General features: G+C 39.5%; 1 protein-coding gene and 1 long non-coding RNA gene across 2 annotated transcripts in view; both read right to left on the minus strand.

Annotated features, from left to right (window-relative positions):
* Positions 1-259: 259 nt before the first annotated feature.
* Positions 260-21,640, minus strand: part of LOC144822440 (uncharacterized) — a 270,958-nt gene continuing 249,577 nt past the window's right edge. The window contains exon 3 of the mRNA XM_078679967.1: positions 260-1,325. Coding sequence (XP_078536093.1) covers positions 286-1,325 — 1,040 coding nt within the window. The 3' untranslated portion in view covers positions 260-285. The remainder of the gene's footprint in view (positions 1,326-21,640) is intronic.
* On the minus strand, positions 11,885-15,127 carry LOC144822441 (uncharacterized). The gene is made up of 3 exons (XR_013608619.1): positions 15,014-15,127; positions 12,105-12,170; positions 11,885-12,006 (listed from the first exon to the last, which is right to left on the minus strand). It is a non-coding gene; the product is annotated as an uncharacterized LOC144822441 (long non-coding RNA).

A 21,640-nucleotide genomic window follows, 5' to 3' on the forward strand; every position in this document is an offset into this window, starting at 1 on the left:
GGGCACCGAAGTTGACATCTCTGATTATGAGGACCATGATGACGAGCAACCAGTGCCTGAACCACACACAGCTGGAGTTGCCACACCAACTGAGGGCCGACACAGAGGGGAAGAGATCACACGCAACTTTTTTTTAAGTAAGTAAAGAGACACAGACAGGTGTAGTATGAACCCAATGTAGTTTAATTGTGTCACTACGTAGGTTACTAAAGCTCAAATGTGCAACACAAATTATTAACATTCAATGATGTGAGTTCTGGGTCACTTCCCCATTAACTAAAATAATCATTTGCGTCCACGCTTACCAGTGGCAGTAGGTTGGTGCTCACTGTGCTCACTTTGCGTTTGGTCTGTAGCCTCAGCATGGCGCCTGCTGCTCCTCCTTGTCGCTACGACATGGGAGCTTGCCATGCTGCTCCTACTTGTGCTCTCTACACTCTCTGGCACATCTAGAGCAGCAGTTTGTGCTGTTTGTGCATTTAACAGCGCCTCAAGAGCGCTGGTCATCCTGACCATGCCCCTAGTGACCTCAATACTGTTTTGGGTTAGTCCCTCCTGCATGTTTATGCTTCTCCTGCATAGCAGGGATGTGGCTGTGGCCAGGCGGTTGATGGCTTTATTCTGTTGATGCGCACGCTGCCTTTCCTTGCGTATTGATGCAAATTCATTGTCTAGTTTGGTGCACAGAAGCTGCACCGATTGTGACATTTCACACATCCCTGCAGCCATTTCTTTGTTGACATCTACTAGTTCCTTGATGCCCTTTTCTATGTCTCCCATGTTGTTGTTCAGGTTCCTCATTTGGCGTTGGCAAGACATGATGGCTTTTCCCTGCATCCTCTGGATTTTTACCATGCTCCCCTCCATGCCACGGAACACACTTGAACCCTCCACACGTCCAGCTGCACTGCTTTCTTGGACTCTGTGGCGTCTTGCGCCATTATGGCCCACCTCTGCACTGGACTGCAGTATGGCAGAGCTACCATCCACAGGCAAGGTGTGTGTGTCTTCCCCCTCCGTGTCACCTGCTGCTGACTCCATTACCAATAGTGGGGCAACAACAAGCCTCCTGCTTGGTTGTGATGCAGGTGTTGTTTCATGCAGTGATGCTGGCATTTCTGGGGATGACAGCAACAGAGGGGATTGTGATCGTTCTGGGGACGCCTGCAACTCAGGAGCATGTTCTGTGTCTTGTGAAGGTAGATGGCTACTGGGTTCACCTGTGTCCTGGGATACATTCTGTGCACTTGGACCTGGCTCCTGACTCTCATCCCTCTCTGGTGCCGCGCCTTCAGTCTCCTGGGAACACCTGCGAGATGAGTCACCTGTGGACATATAAGCGTACATTAGCTAAGCGCTACTGTCTCACACTCACTACAATTAAATCTTTTTCACTTTCGCTTTATTCTGTCTGCAATCATTTCCCTAACTTGCTGGTTGCTGTGCTGTATGACATGGTCTTACATTTCCTGACTACATTTCCCATGATGCTTTGCTCCTGTATAGTGCTAGCAGTACTGGACTGGGGTTCACTTAGACACAAAGGGTACAGGTAAGGATGATGGTGTGGGGGGAATGCTGTGCATGCATCTTACATTTTCTGCTTGGAGCTCTGGCTGAGCTGTCTACTTCTCCCAGTTCGCAGACGCTGTCTGGTTCTATGGTTGAGGCTACCATCTCCTCCAGGTCAGTAAGGGGGGGGGGGGGGTGCTGGGTTCTTCCCTCCACCAGTTTTGGTTGCCTGCATGTGGTATTCAGCCAATGTTTTTTTGTTGAGCTCCTGAGGTCGTAGAACTTCTTTTTCAGGTCCTCTGTGTCTCTGGTAGTCACCCCAACTGCATTTACTTTGTCAAGTATGTCCAGCCAGAGTTTCCTTTTGGCAGATTCTGCCACAGTGAGGGACTGCCTGCCAAACAGTATTTGGTGCACCTTCACCACCTCCTCAACAAGGACCTGCAGCTCCATGCTGCTGAATTTCAGTTTCTTCCTCCTCTCAGGCTGCTCTTTGTCTTTGCTGCTTGCCATTTTTCAGATTTAAAAGTGCACAAAACTCTTTCTGCTGCTCAGGGACTCTCTGCTCCAACTGCCTCTCCAGAAGCTTCTAATTAGTTGCAGGTGCCTGTGTAGCCACTTCCTGGTAGGGAGGGGGAGGGTAGTGGCACCTGATTGGCTGCCTACTTAAGTTTCACTTTTGTTTGCTTTCCGATTCGGTATTTACCGATTCGGTATTTACCGAATCGGTATTTCCCATTCATTCCTATGGGCCAAAAGGCCTATCGGAATGAATGGGAAAAACCGATACGGTAAATACCAAATGTCCGATTCTGATTTTTACCGATTCGGTATTATTTACAGAATTTTTATCTACATACCATTTACCGATTCTAAAATACCGAATCAGTAAAATTCGGTATTTTAGAATCAGTAAATTTGGATTACCTACATCTGGCCCTTAGTGTTTAAAAGATTTTCGAGTGGGCACAGAGGGGTTAAATTATAGAGCTAGTTGGACAGTTATGCACATATGTCCATGAATCTAGTGTCATGGTCCTCTGCGGACCAAACATTTGTAAAAAAATATTCAAACCTGAATGGACAAGGGGAACTTTTTGTCCCATTGTCCATTTTGGTTATGTGAACCCAATGTCAGATCTGTGGAACTGAAGCTCTCTGATCGTCTGATTGACACTTCAGTAGAAATGTTGCAGCTGCCATTACTGGGTGCAGCGACTTGGCCCCTGCATCCTAGAAAAAAAACTGAAGGGGCACATAAGAGGGACTCATGAGTACACTCTGAACCCAATTACCATGTTGGAGAACACCAAAGAGACACCCCAAGAATAAAAGATTTTAAATGATGATTTTTATGCCAGGATCACAAATACCAGAGCTGAGTTCAAAGTCCCCCATGGCAGCCATGAGATCTGTGAACTCTAGCCAGGGACAGTAGATTCATGGGCAGTGGCCACAGTCCCCAGCAAACTTCATGATACTTTCTCTGCGAATAAAACAATTAGGTCTGCAGATTCCATAAGAGGCCGAACACAGGATCATAATGCTTTCTGGGGGTGTGGGGCATATGGCAAACTCTAAAAGATTTAGAGAAAAATACACAAAGTCTTGCCAAAGGGGGTTAGGTGCCTGCAACTAGTTGGACAAGGATCCTGCGGCTAACCCCTGCTGACCAACCATTCCTAAGCACAGCTGAAGGCCAAATCTTGTCAAACATACATCCAAGATTTAGAACAGAACATGAGAAAGTGGTGAAATGTGTATGATGCATCATGTACCTCCATGTGGCTCCAAGCTAATTGCTATGCATGCAATAGTGATGCAAAAACCAGTAGCGATAGATATCCTTCTTGCAAAGGAAGGTGGTGTTTGCAAGGTACTGAAGGTTAAGGAATGTTGATAGCAGCAGGGTTATTAATACATATATAACCAATATTACCAATATATCTTGTCCAAGCTTTCGAGGAGCATGGAGCATGGGAGATTATTGGTTCCTAGGTTAGTGAGATTGACAAGGGTTTTAGTAAGGTTGGTGGATAGATTGACAGGTTGGGAGGTAGAACTGTGAGACTAATCCTAACTCTTGTAATAATCAAAATGATTTGTGTATTTGTCATGTTTAACATTTTTGGGTGTTTGTTTGTAAATTGTTAGTGTAAGAGTAAAATGGAATCTTCAACACAAAAAAGGGAAGAAAACTCTGTACGGGAGAATGTCAAGAATTGTGTCTAAAACCAGCTACAGATGATGGAGAAAGAAGCAGGAAGTGATGCAGACTGTGTTAGAAGTTCCTGATTAATCAATTCTTATTAATTGTGTTTTTTAGTGATTATACAATAATCAGAGGCGGGATTGGTTGGAGATTTTTATGGAATTTTATTAACCATTAACGTTATGAAGTATGCATTTAAACACACAAATAAACATGCAGAGACTGATATAATAAAAATGAATTTGAAATGGTTTTCCTATGATGTGTAAAAGTGTGTTTTTTTGATGATATTATTATGCCAGATTTTTGTGTAAAACGACATGCATAGCAGGGGTTGGCCAACCATGTTGATTAAGGCACATGGCCCTGTTGCAACCCCAGCTGATAGTGCACAATGGGGGTCGCCCGCCAGCACTGCATTGATAAACTTTTGGAAGATCAAAACCCTCCAAAAATGTACTGAAAAAACACAAAGGTAGAAAGGTAGATATGGTTGGCTTTGGATTTAAGACCGAAGGTAGGTTTAAAAACTAACAACTTCAATAACCAATACGGTTATAGTGCAGATATGGTTACAAACTAAAAACAAACAAGCATTTGCAATGCAATAGTCCTTGAATTACTAAAAGTTTGAGCTGTTAGTGTTGCTAATAATAAGGCAATGCTAATAACTCAAACATTTAGTAATGCGAGACCGATTGCAGCGCGGGTGCCGCAATTATACCACAAGTGAAGAAATTGAAAAAAAAGTCTATTTCTTTACCTTTGATCTAATCGGAGCACCCGCGGTTTACTTTTAATGCGCCGGTGCCGCGATTATACCATAAGTAAAAAAATTGTTGTTTTTTTCTATTCCTTTACTTTTGGTATAATCGCGGCACCGGCGCTTTACTTTTAACATTAAAAGTGAAGCGCGGGTGCCGCGATTATACCAAAAGTAAAGAAATAGAAAAAGTCTATTTCTTTATCTTTGGTATTATCACGGCACCCGCGCTTTACTTTTAATGTTAAAAGTAAAGCGCTGGTGCCGGGATTATACTAAAAGTAAAGAATTAGATGTTTTTACTATTCCTTTACTTTTGGTTTAATTGCGCTACCTGCACTTTACTTTTAACATTAAAAGTAAAGCGCGGGTGCCGTGATTATACCAAAAGTAAAGAAATAGAAAAAAAAATCTATTTCTGTACCTTTGGTATAATCGCAGCACCCGCGCTTTACTTTTAATGTTATAAGTAAAGCGCGGGTGCCGCGATTATACCAAAAGTAAAGAAATAGAAAAAAAGTCTACTTCTTTACCTTTGGTATTATCGCGGCACACACTCTTTACTTTTAATGTTAAAAGTAAAGCGCTGGTGCCGGGATTATACTAAAAGTAAAGAAATAGATGTTTTTTCTATTTCTTTACCTTTGGTATAATCACGGCACTCGCACTTTACTTATAACATCAAAAGTAAAGTGCGGATGCCGCGCTTATACCAAAAGTAAAGAAAAGGAAGTGGTGCGCTCATAGCTCCTCCCACGGCCTATTGGTGTCTATTATGCACTTGGTGCGCGTAATAGACAACATTAGGCCGTGGGAGGAGCTATGCATGCGCCTCTGGCCAATTGCGTGCCTTCTTTTACAATTAGACGCACGCAAAAGCCAATGGGGAGCTGAAAAGGAAACGCATGTGCACTCGTGTGTGCGATTCCTAAGTCAGCTACCCAAACCCCGTTATTCACCTCCAAAATGCCTCGTGCTGCACGAGCACTGCTGCACAGTGCAACGCTAGGCGTGAGGCCTAAAAACCACTGAAATTTGCATGTTATGATTACAATCGCAATTCATAACTTGCACAGTAGCCATTCTAACCATAATGCACACACCAAATTCAATGCTTCTGACATCACTGTATTCATACCAATGAATATATCAGTGTATAGCAATCAATGACACCACCTAAAACCACAATGTAATTAAATAACAGCACTTACTCAAACCAAAAAATAAAAGTAAATTCATATCCGCCTCTTTCATAATGTTATGGGTAAATGGTCTCTTCGGTAAAATTATTTACAAAATTTTAATTGCATCTATCTCATCAAGGGTGAGGCCGTGAGCATGCCACTTAGTTATCCTAATCAACATTTTCTTGTCTCAGGAGCGAAGATGATAAACAGAAGCTTCATAAGTAATAGACGGGTATATCCTTAAGGCATGGTTAGCATGGCAGGAAAACATGGCTGTAGCAGTTGCAATTGGACTAAGCCAATAACAAGGGATAATATTGCATCAAGAAGATTTGGTGACATCATAATTCACAAGAGAATTTGCAAATGTCAGCAGAATCTTGAGATGGCAACAGAGGACTATATCACAAGATACAAGTTAATTAGTATATATTTTTTTAATTACATATTTGTTTTTGGGCGGCAGCCAGTTTGAAAAAGCTGTTTTCTAACACAGCCACAACAATGAGCAATAATTGGAATTCAAATAATTGGAATTAGGATATGTCTGTTTTGTTCACCTTTCATGAATAAATTGTTAATAAAGCAATGTACAATGGCAAAGGCCAGTGAATTTAGGTGATTTTGTGAAATATCTTAAATTGACTACACAAATGTGAAATAGCAACTACAGTAGCGCCCGCTACTAAGCGTGGATGGTGGGGCGGGTGGGGAAAGCAGGAAGAAAAACTAAAGCGATAACTTTAGTTTTCCTTTTTACACTGCTTGCAGAGCAGTGGGGCAACGTTCCTCCGCCTTAGCGCAGGAGCCCCCCTGATCAACTATCACAGGTAAGAATATTGTTTTTAAAAATAATTGTTAATAATATTGTTGTTTAAAATAATGTATATTATATTGTTGTTTTATGTAATTTGTTTTTCAATTTTTGTCAAATCTTTCTTTAAATTAGTTTACATTCATAGGTGTGGGATGCACGGTCACATGATAATTTGGTGGGGATTTTTTTTGTTCATAATGTTTTTTAAATTATGCAGTTTGTGGCGAATTTTTTATTTTTTTGTTTTAATGGTAATATTAAAATGTGTATATTTTGGCAACTTTTTTATATTTTTGAAATGTTTTAAGAGTGGGTTGTTAATGGGGCATGGGGGTTGAAATTATTTTTTTATTCAATAATTTACTTGGTTAATTATGGTTCATAATTTATAATTATATATATATATATGTGTATCTATATATTATCTATATATTAATATAGATATATATAGATAGATATAGATATTGATATCGATATAGATATAGATATATATATATTTGAAGTTCTGTAAAGTATTTGATTTCTTTATTGGTTGATTCCTCGGTCAGGAGTGTATGACCAGCAGGCAGCCCTCCATTGTGCCCAAGTCAGTTTTTTCCACTGTGCAGCCCACATTATCTATAACTTCCAGCCACTAGTGTTGTATGGCTGAGTGTCGCCACATCATGTGTTAGACATTTCCATTGTCGTTTCCACACTTAGGGCTTGCGGAGGAGGCCCCTGGGTATAGTTGACTTCTCTTGCGTGGGGAAGGTATGTTCTATGTCATATATTAAACTTGATGTATCAAAAGCAAGCATTATGTGATACCTTCTGCGGGTACTATAAGGCTCTCTACCATTCTTTGTCATCGAAAACAAAGCTCACTTCTAACTCCCATTTATTCTTGAGTGCTTTCAAGGAGACACTTGAGTGTTCTAATAAGGATTTGGAATGCCAGGATACCACTCTTCTACCCCATCATATTAGGTATCATGTCAGTAGCATTTTGTGTATAGGGGCACAACGATGCCTAAATCCAGTGCCTAATCTGAGCCGGTGGTTTCTGGTGCTCGGCACCGGTACTTAAATGTCAGTACCGGCTCTTATGACACTCTGCCACATGGTGGCGCTGTCTGCCTATTTAGTGATGAGTACAACAACAGCTGTTTATTAATTGAACATACATGAACAATGATCACCCAAGCCATTCTTATAACTTTGTGGACCTGGAATTGTCACACGTAGAGTGAGATGTTTAGTCGTTGAGTTGATATTGTTATTGGCAGAGGCAGTGGATGGTGCATGCTGCACTGACCTCCTGACAAGGGCCCTGTCACTTATTTTTAACATGTTAAGCACTGCCAAGATCTCATTGCTGTTTAAGAGCATGTACTGTAATCCTGTACAGAAGAAAGTGCTCCATGGATGCCCCTTTCCTCTCTCAACGTTTAAAAATCAATTAGAACACTAACGTGGAATAGTTGCACTATAGCATCCTAATAATATAAGTCTTGGGAAGTGATCTGCCCTAACATACTTGAGAGTCCCTTCAATGGTATTCCTGGCGCATAATATTGAACTGGTTTCGTATATGTGATACTTCGCATCCAACTTCCCAGTGCCATCCTAACCAGTAGTGACAGATCTGCCCTGTGTTTAATGCAAGTAATCAATAGTGACTGTAATGTTCCCTCACAAAGAAGTGACTTTACAATTCCTATTTCGCCTATGTGGTGGTCTGCTGGCCAGCAATTGTAAGTGGGCTGCCATATAGTATGCTCTGAAGTCTGGTATTCCCATTCTACCCATATGAATCTGCAGCCTCAATTTCGCCAGGTCCTCTCTTCGTCTCCCTGTCCCTCATATTACGGCTTCCAGTAGCAAAACCAGTTCCTTAAAAATCTGTGTGTGAAATATTTAGAAAGTAGATTTAATATATTAATTTGTATAATGCATTTGTGTTCATAAATGTTTTTCTACTTAGGGCCTGATTCCGATCTGGGTCGGAAAGCTCTCCGACCAATCCGGATCTGGAGTGTTTTCTGACCGAGCCGTACTCCTGCAGACCTACCGCGCGAGCACAATGCAGCCGCATGCTGCCGGACTCGGCTCGGTCAGACTCCCATGGAAGTGAATGGGAGCCGGTCGTACTGCGCGTACATGGGCTCCCATTGATTGAATGGGTACGACTCGCACAAAAGCGCCCCCTACAATGGGTACATGACGGTGCCATCCGCACCATACACGCCTGTGTTGGGGAGACCCTTGAGTCTCCCACTGAGTCTGAGTCGTAAGGCTGCGGGTGACAGGGGGTCCGATGTGGACCCCCAAAGGCAAATCTCGAACCGGCTGTCCGACGCGTGCATCGTACTGGCTTGGTTGTAAATCGCATCCATTGCACGACACGGTTTGCTTACGACCGAGACGTATGGAGCGGTTCAGACCCAGAAACGACTCGGTGAATCCCACGTAGCTCGCATCCTACTTGCTCGCTCATACAGCTGTACGAGTAGGGCGGAAAACACGCATACGGCTCGTAGTTTTTACTGCCAGATCGCGTTCGGTGCCCTTCCGACCCGGATCAGAATCGGCCCCTAAATGTGTATACATTTTCTAACTATAGAATGCTTTCTTATTGTTTTGGTTATAGGTTTTTTTATTTTTAATAGAATATATATTTTTTAATATGTCTTTATTAGATGGCAAATGTTTATTTTTGTATTTTATATAGTTTAGGTACTTTGTACTTATGGCTTAGATTGGAATAGTAGTAGTAGATCTAACACCCTCATAGACCAATGCTTTCCCCAATGTGATGCACTTTGGGGTGGGAATAGCAAATCAGCCCCCTTAGATTCCAGTGCGAATAGTAAATCTAATACCCTCAAAGTCCAACGCTTTCTTAAGGATGGCTTAAACTGAGTGGAATAGTAAATCTACTCCCTCAAAATCGAATTCTTTCCTAAACTGTCGTAGCAGCTTATTACGAGTCTGGAGGTCCACAAACCGCCAGACTTGTCAGGCGCGACGATAGCGGTCTTCCAACAACCCTATTAGGAGCAGGGCTGTTTGGCCGCCCTGGGACCACCACAACCATCAGGGATCAGAGATTCCTGGCGGTGGTGCATCGGTTTTGAGGCCGCAATGTGCTTGGTGTGACCGCTAAGTCCCCGCCAAGCATATTATGAGTTTCCCCACTGCCACACTTTTCATGACAGTGCGACTGCCATGAAAAGTGTGGTGGTGAGGAAACAAAGGGGGCCCAAGGTACCCCATTGTGCCACTGCGCCATGAGGTGCATGCAGGGGGGGAAATGGTGTGCCCCCCTGTGTACATGCACCCCCAGCTCCTGCAGGGAATGGATTTAACAGTCCATGCCCTCCAGGAACTGCCATTGATGCTCCCAAAGGCAACACAGTGGGACCGTCAAAAAACTATCCGCCAGAGTAAAAATAATTCATACTCTGAAGGCCGGTCTTGGAGGCCCTGCTCCGTGACCGCCAGGGTCATAAAAGGGCCCTTAGATTGGAGTGAGAATAGGAAATCTCCCTGCCCCGCTCCCAACTACCAATACTTCCTCCATTGTGGCTAAGACTGAAGAGGAAATAGTAAATGTATTCCCTTTAATGTTTAAAATTTTCTATAACATATTTTAGGTTAGAGTTGGAAAATATAATTTAGAGCATTGTAAGTTGAACACTTGGGTTAGTGTCTTTGACACTTAGAAAGAAATATTGTTTTTGAAACATTGTTAATTTTTTGTTTGTAGTTTTAAAGGTAAGAGTATTATATATATGCAAATGTAAAATTTGTAATAACATGCTTTGCTTTAAATTTTAGGTTATCAAGTAGAAATTTAATAATGACACACTTTTTGTAAAGTCCGTTTTATTTATCACATATAGTTATTTTAGTCATAAGGATTTATTGAGCACACATTTCACCTGGGGGCCTCAGAGCGCTAGCGAAACTCCAGTAAAAGGTGAGGGTGACGACTGATCGTAAGAGAAAGGAGGTAAAAAAGACATGGTTTAACCTCCTGCGGAACAGTTTATTGTCCGTAAGCATGCAAAGCTGTAAAGGGAGTTCATTCCAGAAAACAGGAGCCAAAAAAGAAAATGATCTGCCGCGATTCCTGGCAGTACGAATCCTAAGGGGAGTGAGTAGAAATGTTGTTACTGACCTATTGGGTAAATACCAATTAAGTTTTTTAGCCAGGTAACTAGGCGCGTTTTAGTACATGGTCTTATGTACCAGACAAATAACCGTGAAGCGTATATGTTTCCTGATGGGAAGCCAATGCAGAGCTTTCAGATTAGGTGCAGATGGGGCTGGTGATGGAAGTTTAAGCACCAGCTTGGCGGCAGTTTTCTGTAGGATTTGAAGTCTGGTGTAAAGCTCTTCATTGATAGCAGCCATGAGGACATTTCCATATACAAGGCGACTTAAGATTAGACCCTGGACACGCGATTTCCTAGATTTTATTGGAATCCATTGAAAGATCTTACGAGGGCTACACATAAGTCCAAAACAGGTACTCATTATATGGGCCATGTTTCATGGACAGCTGAATGTCTATCTTTACTCCAAGATTAAGCACTATGCGTTTGGGAGGTGGACAGGGGCCAAGGCACTGAGGCCACCAGTCATTCAACCAGAATTTGTGTGCCTTCCCATAGAGGATGACCTCGGTCTTACTGGCATTGAGTGGAAGATGGATTTTAGAAGCATATACAATTCTGTATTTCTTATTTTTAAATATATTTATTTGCATTTCAACATATATTGACAAAACATACCAATGGAAAAAGGGTCTGAGGGAATTTTAAAGACATAGCCTAGGTTAGCACCCCCTTAAACAGTATATAAACAACAAAGAAACCTAGGGGTCTAGAACAGAGGGATTACCTCAAACTGTCATCAATCGTATTTAATACATTAATGACTAACAACTAGTTTCCATGAGTAGGACAATAATAACAAATACAATGTCTGCAGTGATTTGTGAGTAGAACCCAGAAGGTAGTCGTAGGATTCCCATCAAAATCTTGTGATGATCAATGTTATCATTTAGTCATCCAACCAAGGTAATAAAGTCTCTTGATCATTGAGACCATATTCTTACCTTGTACCATAGTCGGGTCACTGCCCACAAACACTTTTTGACCAAGCGATATCAAAACTGATGGGTTGAAGTGCAGTGCAAAGAAATCATAAAGGTGGTGAATGTTAAAAAAGGATAGAAGACAAGAAAAATAAGTTTATTAAGGATCTGGCCTCTTCCTAATTAAAAACGAGAACAGTGCAAGAAAGCAGTGTTAAACAAATGACTGCATAGGGGCCAACATGTTTCAGCCTAAACGGGGAAGACCCAAGGCTTTCTTCAGGGCCTCTGTTCTAAACGTTGCTACTGCAAAGTGATAATGTCACACAAAAAATGTTGAGGTGACAGAGGGAATAATAAAGTGAAGAATCAAAAAGGATACGGTAATTCAGTAGCATATCCTCCATGTCAGTAGATGATTAAATGCATCTGGAACAACAAAACATAAAGCAAACCTAGTATTCAAAATGAGATATGTCCCACTTGAGCTCCTCCTAGTGAGATAGATAAACATAGATAACACTCACCCAGCACGACCGGGGATTTTTCCTCACCTCACCTGGACACATACTCAGGAATAATGAGGCCACGCTCTAGAAAAGTAAGGATACGGGTGCATGATGCAGATAGGTGAAAAAACTGTATTCCACTCTACTCTACACTGATATGAACACTCCTATCGTTATCCTAACTTAATGTTCAATAACCATTCAAGTAACCTCAAATTACTACGGGCTCACACTTCTCACGAGGTCTCTCAAACAGTGGCCTATAACTTAATAAGCCTGGTCACGGAAGACTAACCGGTAAAAAAGACAAGCTATATCAGATTGCCAACTTCACAAAGTGTAAAACACATGATTAAAGTCTTAAGCACACATAATACATTTTTATCAATGTGCACATTTTTAAACATATATTTCACTCATGTCGTTTTAACACGATGAACATTTTTTTACATACATATATTTTTCACATAGTTTTTCACACATAATTTTTTTCATACACATAATTTATTCCATACATTGTATATTCAGACATATTTTAATATATTAAAATGTACAATAAGTTATTTTTAATGTTTTTATAGTTCTTTTTATTATATGATTACATTTTTGGTACATTTACATTTTTTTAGGTTTTTTTTAAAAGTTGGTATTTGTGCTGTTTATTTATTTCTGTTTTTTTACTATTCAATCTTATTGATTCTTTTATATGCTTATTTGTATTTAAGATTGAATAGTAAAAGTATTAAAATTATATTAATAAAAAAAAATGTAATTGTGTGTATTTAGGGATGTTGTCTTTTTTGTTGGGATTGCTTCGTTTAGAGTAAGAGATGGAGTTGCTATGGTAGGCCTTGATGCTGGGCAAAGAGCTGTACTTTGCTTTGTATCATGTGCATTTATTTGGTTTGTTTTGCAACTTTAGGTTTTAGTTGGGTTAGCGATTGTATCATTCTTAGTTCTTGGTAGTGTTATTACATTTTTTTTAATTGCCAAAAATTGGTATGGCGTAAGGTGACTTCATTCTACAGTTCCTTGGAAAGAAGTGTGCCACCTTTCTACTGCACTGTTGTTTTTTGCCTGTTGTGCAGGGTACTATTGGAAACATTCCAACATAACACAATACTTGAGGCGGTTTCTGTGTCCAGAACAGTACAGTCTGCCAACTAGAGTAGCTTCAAAGTAGTCCATTAAAGGGGTTAATTTGTATTCATGTATTTGGTAGTGAGGTGATTCTATTAGTAAATTATAAATATTTTTCTACTGCAGTTACAGGTTTGCATTCTAGGCCAATTCCTTTTTTAATTGCATGGGCAAATTTGGTGTTTGTAGCATATTCTACACAAAAAATCCAATTGTTGCTGGTGTCTCAAGATACTTTGAATAAAATGGTAGTAACACTCTTGAATGGTTGTCTGTGGATATATGTTTTAAATAGTAGAAAACATTGTTCACCCAAAGTCGATCATTGTTTCTGCGGATTATTGGTTTGCGATATGATTTTAATAGTTCTTCTTATTTTTCACTTTGTTTATTTATAAAAGTGTGCAAATACGGGGATGTTGATCTTTTAATAATCTCCATGGATTGCATAGATTGGTGTGAATTATGGAGGGCATGATTTGAATGTGCAGTCATTTATCCATGTTGCTCTGGGTTTAAGTAGTTATGGTCATTGCATATATAATTATTCTTCTCTCATCTTTCACACTGTCACATAAAAGGAAAGTATAATTTGTATGTGGTATGGTTAGGTTTTCAGGGATATTTACGTCATCGAACATTTTTTGAGCAGCAAGTGTTTCTCCGGTTGCTTTTCTAGTACTGGCTATAAATCTTTATTTTAAGTAGAAGATATGGAGAAATCAAGAATATTAAATCTATTTGCTATTTTTGCAGGTCGATATTCTGCACTCCATGTTGTGGTAGAGCACCATCGAGTACCTTAGTTGGGGAACTCTGAAACCGAACACTAAAATTCTAATCTCAGCTTCAAAGCATGAACAAAAACATGTGATCCTGGGCAAGTCACTTAAGTAGCTTGTGCTCACAAGTGTTTGCGGTCACCAGACCATGATTTTGGCATTAACCAGTCAACATTATCACAACATGTAGCCACTGCCTAAAAGTGATAAGAGCTAAACCTGAGTTATGTTTCACAAAGAGGATGTTTGTGTGCTACACCCCATGAACACCATATGACCTGTACAATTATTGGTGAAGTTATATTCATAAAAAAGATGAGCTCACTAATGTTTGCATATATATGTTAATTTTGTTCTTTTAAACAGGAATCAAGACAAAATTCCTCCTTCCTAAAGACTGGGCGAGTAAGTCATATATGTCTGAAATATTTGTTGCATGATCTTTTCTCCCCCGACACAGAAAGGTGAATAGAAAGTAGATTCTGGGGCTCGTCTTTTTTGTCCTGATGAAGCCATAAAGCATAGAAGGCCATCACTTTAAGGGCATGTCAACAGACGAGCAGGATAATAGGGCCATTATGCCCCATCTTACCCTAGCATAGGTTCTTAACCATACCTGAGCCACCAATATTAAAGGGATAACTTTTTTGCTCAAGCTATTTTTGTTCCTTTTATTCTTTGAAGACTCTGGCTGAAACTATATCTAAATTACTTCTAGGAATATGGTCAAGCTCGTCCTGGTTTTTAGGGACCAGGATGAGACCTGATTAAGCATGCCACTTACAGAGTGGGTGAGAGTCTAACAGTAGAAACATCTCGCTTTTCCAGATACTAGGGTGATACTCATTAGACATTAGTCTGTGTTAATGTCTCTAGGTGTGGGATACCTATTAGTTTTTGAAATGTTTACATTATTTATCTCATGCTCAGCCTACACAAGGTGTCTTCACATCATTCCTTTTTTTCAATCAATCAATCAGGGATTTATAGAGAGCTGCGAGTCACCTGTGAGCGTCTCATGGTACTGGAGTAGCTAACTGCTCTCTGGTGATTTGTTCATTTGATCAGTCAGGTCTTGAGAATTTGTGTGAATTCCTGGAACGATGGGGTAGTTCTGAGGTGCAGGGAAATGTTGTTCCAAGATTTGGTCGCTAGGTGTGAGAATGAGCGTCCTCTGCTGTTGCTTCGGTGGATCCAGGGGGTATCTGCAAGGAAGAGGAAGGCAGATCATAAGTGTCTGGTTGGTTGGTGGAAGGTTATGCATTTGTTGGGATCACTGACATAATATTGAGGGACATAATATCGACTATCAAAAATATCGGCGGCAAAATATCGACAGACAGAATATCGACTTTGTATCTACAAACAGGTAAGTACAAAAATATTGAGTAAAAAATATCGTTTACAAAAATATAGTTTATAAAAATATCAACTTTATTAAAAACAATGTTAAATAAAATTAATATTAAAAATTAATTACTAAAATATACTTAAAAATACTTAAATTACCTTATAATAATTAAATAATTAATGAAAGTTATAAAAAAAATTACAATCATATTTGTTAAAACATATATATATATATATAGTAACTTTTTTGCAGCAAGAGCCTTTGAGCTTCTGGAAGGGCACACGTCGCTCTCTCGTGCAATCCAGCATTAGGTGCCTCGCTGTGACTTGCTTTCTGTCTTCGATGAATCACTGTTAAAATCCGACGCGTTTCGAGGCAGAACGCCCCGTATTCATGGATAGCTTCTAGAGGGTGTGATGTCTCTGTGCTGAAGTCGCTTTTTTATTTTTGCGTTAGTATCCGCCCTGAGTGGGCGTGGCCTTCTTGTTGCACGCTAAGCACGCTGGTTATCGAAGTCCACTATGCACAGAGTCTCATTATAACCTTGAGTAGGCTCAGACCCTCTAGTTGATGTTCGCTTTTAATATCCTATAGTAGGAGTAGAAGTTTCAGTTGGCAAGTGGCATCTCCTCGAGATTGCGCGCCAAACGGAAAGGACAGGTTCCCCTCCATGGCCGCCTCTCATCTGACTGATAGTCTTAGGAGAAACTGGTGCTCCTTCCCACGACCAGGGCAGCCGTGTAGGAAATTTTTTGCAGCAAGAGCCTTTGAGCTTCTGGAAGGGCACACGTCGCTCTCTCGTGCAATCCAGCATTAGGTGCCTCGCTGTGACTTGCTTTCTGTCTTCGATGAATCACTGTTAAAATCCGACGCGTTTCGAGGCAGAACGCCCCGTATTCATGGATAGCTTCTAGAGGGTGTGATGTCTCTGTGCTGAAGTCGCTTTTTTATTTTTGCGTTAGTATCCGCCCTGAGTGGGCGTGGCCTTCTTGTTGCACGCTAAGCACGCTGGTTATCGAAGTCCACTATGCACAGAGTCTCATTATAACCTTGAGTAGGCTCAGACCCTCTCACGCCCACTTAGGGCGGACACTAACGCAAAAACAAAAAGCGACTTCAGCACAGAGACATCACACCCTCTAGAAGCTATCCATGAATACGGGGCGTTCTGCCTCGAAACGCGTCGGATTTTAACAGTGATTCATTGAAGACAGAAAGCAAGTCACAGCGAGGCACCTAATGCTGGATGGCACGAGAGAGCGACGTGTGCCCTTCCAAAAGCTCAAAGGCTCTTGCTGCAAAAAATTCCTACACGGCTGCCCTGGTCGTGGGAAGGAGCACCAGTTTCTCCTAAGACTACCAGTCAGATGAGAGGCGGCCATGGAGGGGAACCTGTCCTTTCCGTTTGGCGCGCAATCTCGAGGAGATGCCACTTGCCAACTGGAACTTCTACTCCTACTATAGGATATTAAAAGCGAACACTAACTAGGGGGTCTGAGCCTACTCAAGGTTATAATCGGACTCTGTGCACAGTGGACTTCGATAACCAGCGTGCTTGGCGTGCAACAAGAAGGCCACGCCCACTTAGGGCGGACACTAACGCAAAAACAAAAAGCGACTTCAGCACAGAGACATCACACCCTCTAGAAGCTATCCATGAATACGGGGCGTTCTGCCTCGAAACGCGTCGGATTTTAACAGTGATTCATCGAAGACAGAAAGCAAGTCACAGCGAGGCACCTAATGCTGGATGGCACGAGAGAGCGACGTGTGCCCTTCCAAAAGCTCAAAGGCTCTTGCTGCAAAAAATATATATAGTAACATAATATAATTGAATAATATCCAATATTATTACCGTAGGATAGCGGAAGTGTAAAAATGACTATTCCTACTCGAGAGAGTGCAACAGTAGGGAAAGCGTTGGATAGCGTAGGGGTAAAAATTACTATTCCCACTACAAAGAGTGCAACAGTCGGGAAAGCGTTGGATAGCGTAGGGGTACAAATTACTATTCCCACTCCAGTGGGTGCAACAGTAGGGAAAGCGTTGGATAGCGTAGGGGTAAAAATTACTATTCCCACTACAAAGAGTGCAACAGTAGGGAAAGAGTTGGATAGCGTAGGGGTAAAAATTACTATTCCCACTCCAAAGAGTGAAACAGTAGGGAAAGCGTTGGATAGCGTAGGGGTTAAAATTACTAATCCCACTCCAGTGAGTGCAACAGTAGGGAAAGCGTTGGATAGCGCAGGGGTAAAAATTACTATTCCCACTCCAGTGGGTACAACAGTAGGGAAAGCATTGGATAGCGTAGGGGTAAAAATTACTATTCCCACTCCAGTGAGTGCAACAGTAGGGAAAGCGTTGGATAGCGTAGGGGTAAAAATTACTATTCCCACTCCAGTGGGTGCAACAGTAGGGAAAGCGTTGGATAGCGTAGGGGTAAAAATTACTATTCCCACTCCAAAGAGTGTAACAGTAGGGAAAGCGTTGGATAGCGTAGAGGTAAAAATTACTATTCCCACTCCAGTGGGTGCAACAGTAGGGAAAGCGTTGGATAGCGTAGGGGTAAAAATTACTATTCCCACTCCAGAAAGTGCAACAGTAGGGAAAGTAAATACTTCTTATATTATTTAAAAACAGTATCAATTAATATCTATAAAAAATTAATTAAAAGTAATTACCAATTTAATATAATTTAATAATTCATCAATTAAAATTACAAATTACAATTAATTTTTACTATTAGTTACCTATTCAAATTAATTACAAATTAACAATTATTTAATTAACAATTAAAAATTAATTAACAATTAATTCAAATTAAAAACAATTAAATAAATTGAATTATTTAATTAATTATGAATAAATTACTTCCCACCCTATTCCCCTATAAACTCACAACCCGCTACAAAAAATAAATTAGTAAAATTAACATAATTAGCAATTAATCAATTAAAATAAATTAATTAGCAATTAAAATGTAATTAATTACCCATAAAAAATTAATTAACAATTAATTCTAAAAAAATAGCAATAAATATTTTTACATATTTAATTCATTATACATAAATTACTTCCCACCCAATTCCACTATAAACCCACAACCCGCTACAGAAAATAAATTAGTAAAATTAACAGAATTAGCAATTAATCAATTAATTAAAATTAATTGACAAATAAAATTTAATTAATTACCAAATATAAATGAATTAACAATTAATTAATAATGAATACCAATAAATAAATTTACATATTTAATTAATTATAATTAAATTACTTCCCACCCTATTCCCCTATAAACCCACAACCCGCTACAGAATTAAATTACGCAAAAATTAAAAAAACAAAATTCATTAATTAAAATTAATTATAACATAAATACACACTTTTCACACATATAATAACATAACAAACACTAAAAAATCGATATTATTAAAAATTCGATAATTTAAATAACCTATATTATATACTTCGATATTTTAACTTTCTATATTTTTAACATTCGATATCACATTACTTACCTTCAAAACGATATTTTTGATGTCTATATTCTGTCCATTCGATATTTTGTCCAGCCTATATTTTGAACTCGATATTATGTCCATTCGATATTTTGTAGTCGATATTATGTCTGTTTACCCATTTGTTGATGTACGTTGGCCCTTCATTGTGCAGGGCTTCGTATGCATGGGTCAACATCTTGAAATGGCATCTCTTCTGGACCAGGAGCCAGTGTAGCATCTTGAGGTGCTGTGTGATGTGGTTCGGTCTGGGGAGGTCGAGGATAAGTCTTGCTGCTGAGTTTTGTATTGGCTATAGTCTTTTCAGGAGGCATGCAGTGATTCCTATGTAGAGTGTGTTCCCGTAGTCCTTCCTGCTGGTGATGACGGCCTGCGTGGCAGCCCTTCTGGTGTTGCCTGGGAGGCACCTGAAGCTCTTGCAGAGCATACGTAGGGTGTGGAAGCAGGCGGATGAGACTGTGTATACCTGTTTCTTCACAGATAGCTTGCTGTCCAAGAAGAATTTGAGGCTGCGGCGTAGTCTGTTTGGGTGGGGGATGGGCTGAGTTCAGAACGCCACCATACGTCGTTCTATGGCGAGGTGTTGTTCCCAAAGATGAGGACTTCCGTCTTGTCTGTGTTGAGTTTATGGCAGTTGCCCTTCAACCAGTTGGCAACGTTCATCATACATTTGTGGAAGTTGGTTCTGGTGATGGAAAGGTCTTCTGACAGCAGAAGGATGATTTGTTCTTGAATACTTAGGAATTGGACTGGCTCTCTCTCAACAGCTGAGTCCATAGCTGTGGACTCTTTACAAAAGAAAAATTATTTTGCTGCCTATTACATTTTTTTACATTGCCAATAGCAGTTGCCAACTTGTTGGGGGTTATTTAAGATTTATACTCAAGGACCTGGGTTGGGTTAAAATTGGTAGTGAGTCTGTGGTATCTAAAAGAATTTTCACAATTCAAGGTCTAATCAGCCCCTTTACATTGCAAATCAAAGTGCATCCCTGTCCAAAGGTAGGACCATATTCGCTCCACAGGTGGGTTCAGAGTATATTTAGTTAATTTATTATCACATGATGATTACAGATCATACCAGTATCATACTCCAAAGAACACTGAGAGAAATAAAAAGTTATACCTCTGCAAATAAGCTATTTGTAAAAGTGAGCAAAACTAAAATTTTGATCTTTGGAAGAGGTTGCATGATTATTGACGTGATATATCGAACAAAAAAGTAACTTATGCCTAAACCTATATTCATTTAGGAATTTGGCTAAGTGACAACTGCATCCCAAAGTAACACCTAGCCGTCTGAAAAAGTAAGGCTGTCTTTTTAATATTTGCATTGAGGTGATTGGTAGAATGGGGAGCCCTGCTGCACTCTCTATAGTAAAAGTGACAAAATCAAAGCTAATACCGCCCCTGCCATGTGGATGGTTAATAAGCTGAATTTGGATCAGCGTGCGATATATATAGAAACATATTTTGTCTGCTCAAAGCATGTAGTCGGGTGCAGCTCAGGTTGAAATTTTACCTGCAGTCACCTGATATTGCAATACCTGCTCTCACAGTGAAGCTGACCCTCAGGATTACTATAGGCAAAGCAGGTTCGCTTAAGAGTTTTTTTGTGATATGTTCAAAAGTGATGGACATCCTATCCAGAACCCCCCAATGGTCAAATGCTACATAAAGCATTTTCAGCTATTGACCAGTGGAGGTCTGCGAAATTCCCCCTCAAACACCCACTTTAAAGAAATAGTATGCATGCATTTAACTGCTAAATCTTTTAAAAACACAAGAAAACACCTCCATTTGAATTAGTGTTGTACCATCTAAGGAGTACTGGAAGCTCTCTGTTAGCCTTGCTGAAGCATCTCAAAAATCTTAGAACCTCATTACGAGTGGCCTTCTGATAAGTGCAGAATTATGAGTTCTGTGTCAATTTATACTTAGATGTTTTAGTGATGTTTGGAAGCCTGACTTTTCTCCACAGCTGTTTCTTTTGAATTGTTGGGGGAAAATAGTAGTATTAGTTTTCTGTGGTAAATAATTAATTTTATTTTGGTTTTTAATTACTGTTTATTTTACTGTTAGAAGAGAATGTTGTTAGTTAATTATTTGTTCTGTTTTAAAATGTTAATTACTTTCTGTCATGGTATTGTTTGATTTTCAAATATGTATCTTTTTTCAGTGATTTTTTCTTTTTGGTTTGAATGTGTTTTATCTTTTTTTAGAAAAAATAAAAAAATAAATATATATTAAGTTAAAATAAGCATATTTCCTTTTTATTTATTTAATTTAGCTTACGTTTATGTTAGTCAACTTTCCTGCTGTTGTTTGTTTTCATAGGAAAAACAGAAAACAATAACATTGATTAAAAGAATATTGCCATCAAAAATATCTCAAATACTTCAATATTATACATTTAGCAGCACTAAATAGCCGCCCAACAATAAAACATACTGAACATTACTAAAATATCAATAACTAAAATATTGACAACAAAAGTATTGTTACTGTAACAATAAAAATGAAAACTATGCAACTGTAAATATATTAAATTATCACAAATTGCAATACATATACATACACATGCACACACACATATATATATTACTATAAAAGAATATGCATAGTAATATAAATTTTTATTTTAATAAATTACTCTCAAAAGAAATCAAACAAACCATCAAAGAATGAATAAAACCATAATACAATATTACTAGAAAAACAATATGGAATAAATATTTATACAGTAAATATACCATTGATA

The sequence above is a fragment of the Lissotriton helveticus genome, chromosome 3_1 (genome assembly GCF_964261635.1).
Source record: "Lissotriton helveticus chromosome 3_1, aLisHel1.1, whole genome shotgun sequence".
In the NCBI taxonomy this organism is placed as follows: domain Eukaryota; kingdom Metazoa; phylum Chordata; class Amphibia; order Caudata; family Salamandridae; genus Lissotriton; species Lissotriton helveticus.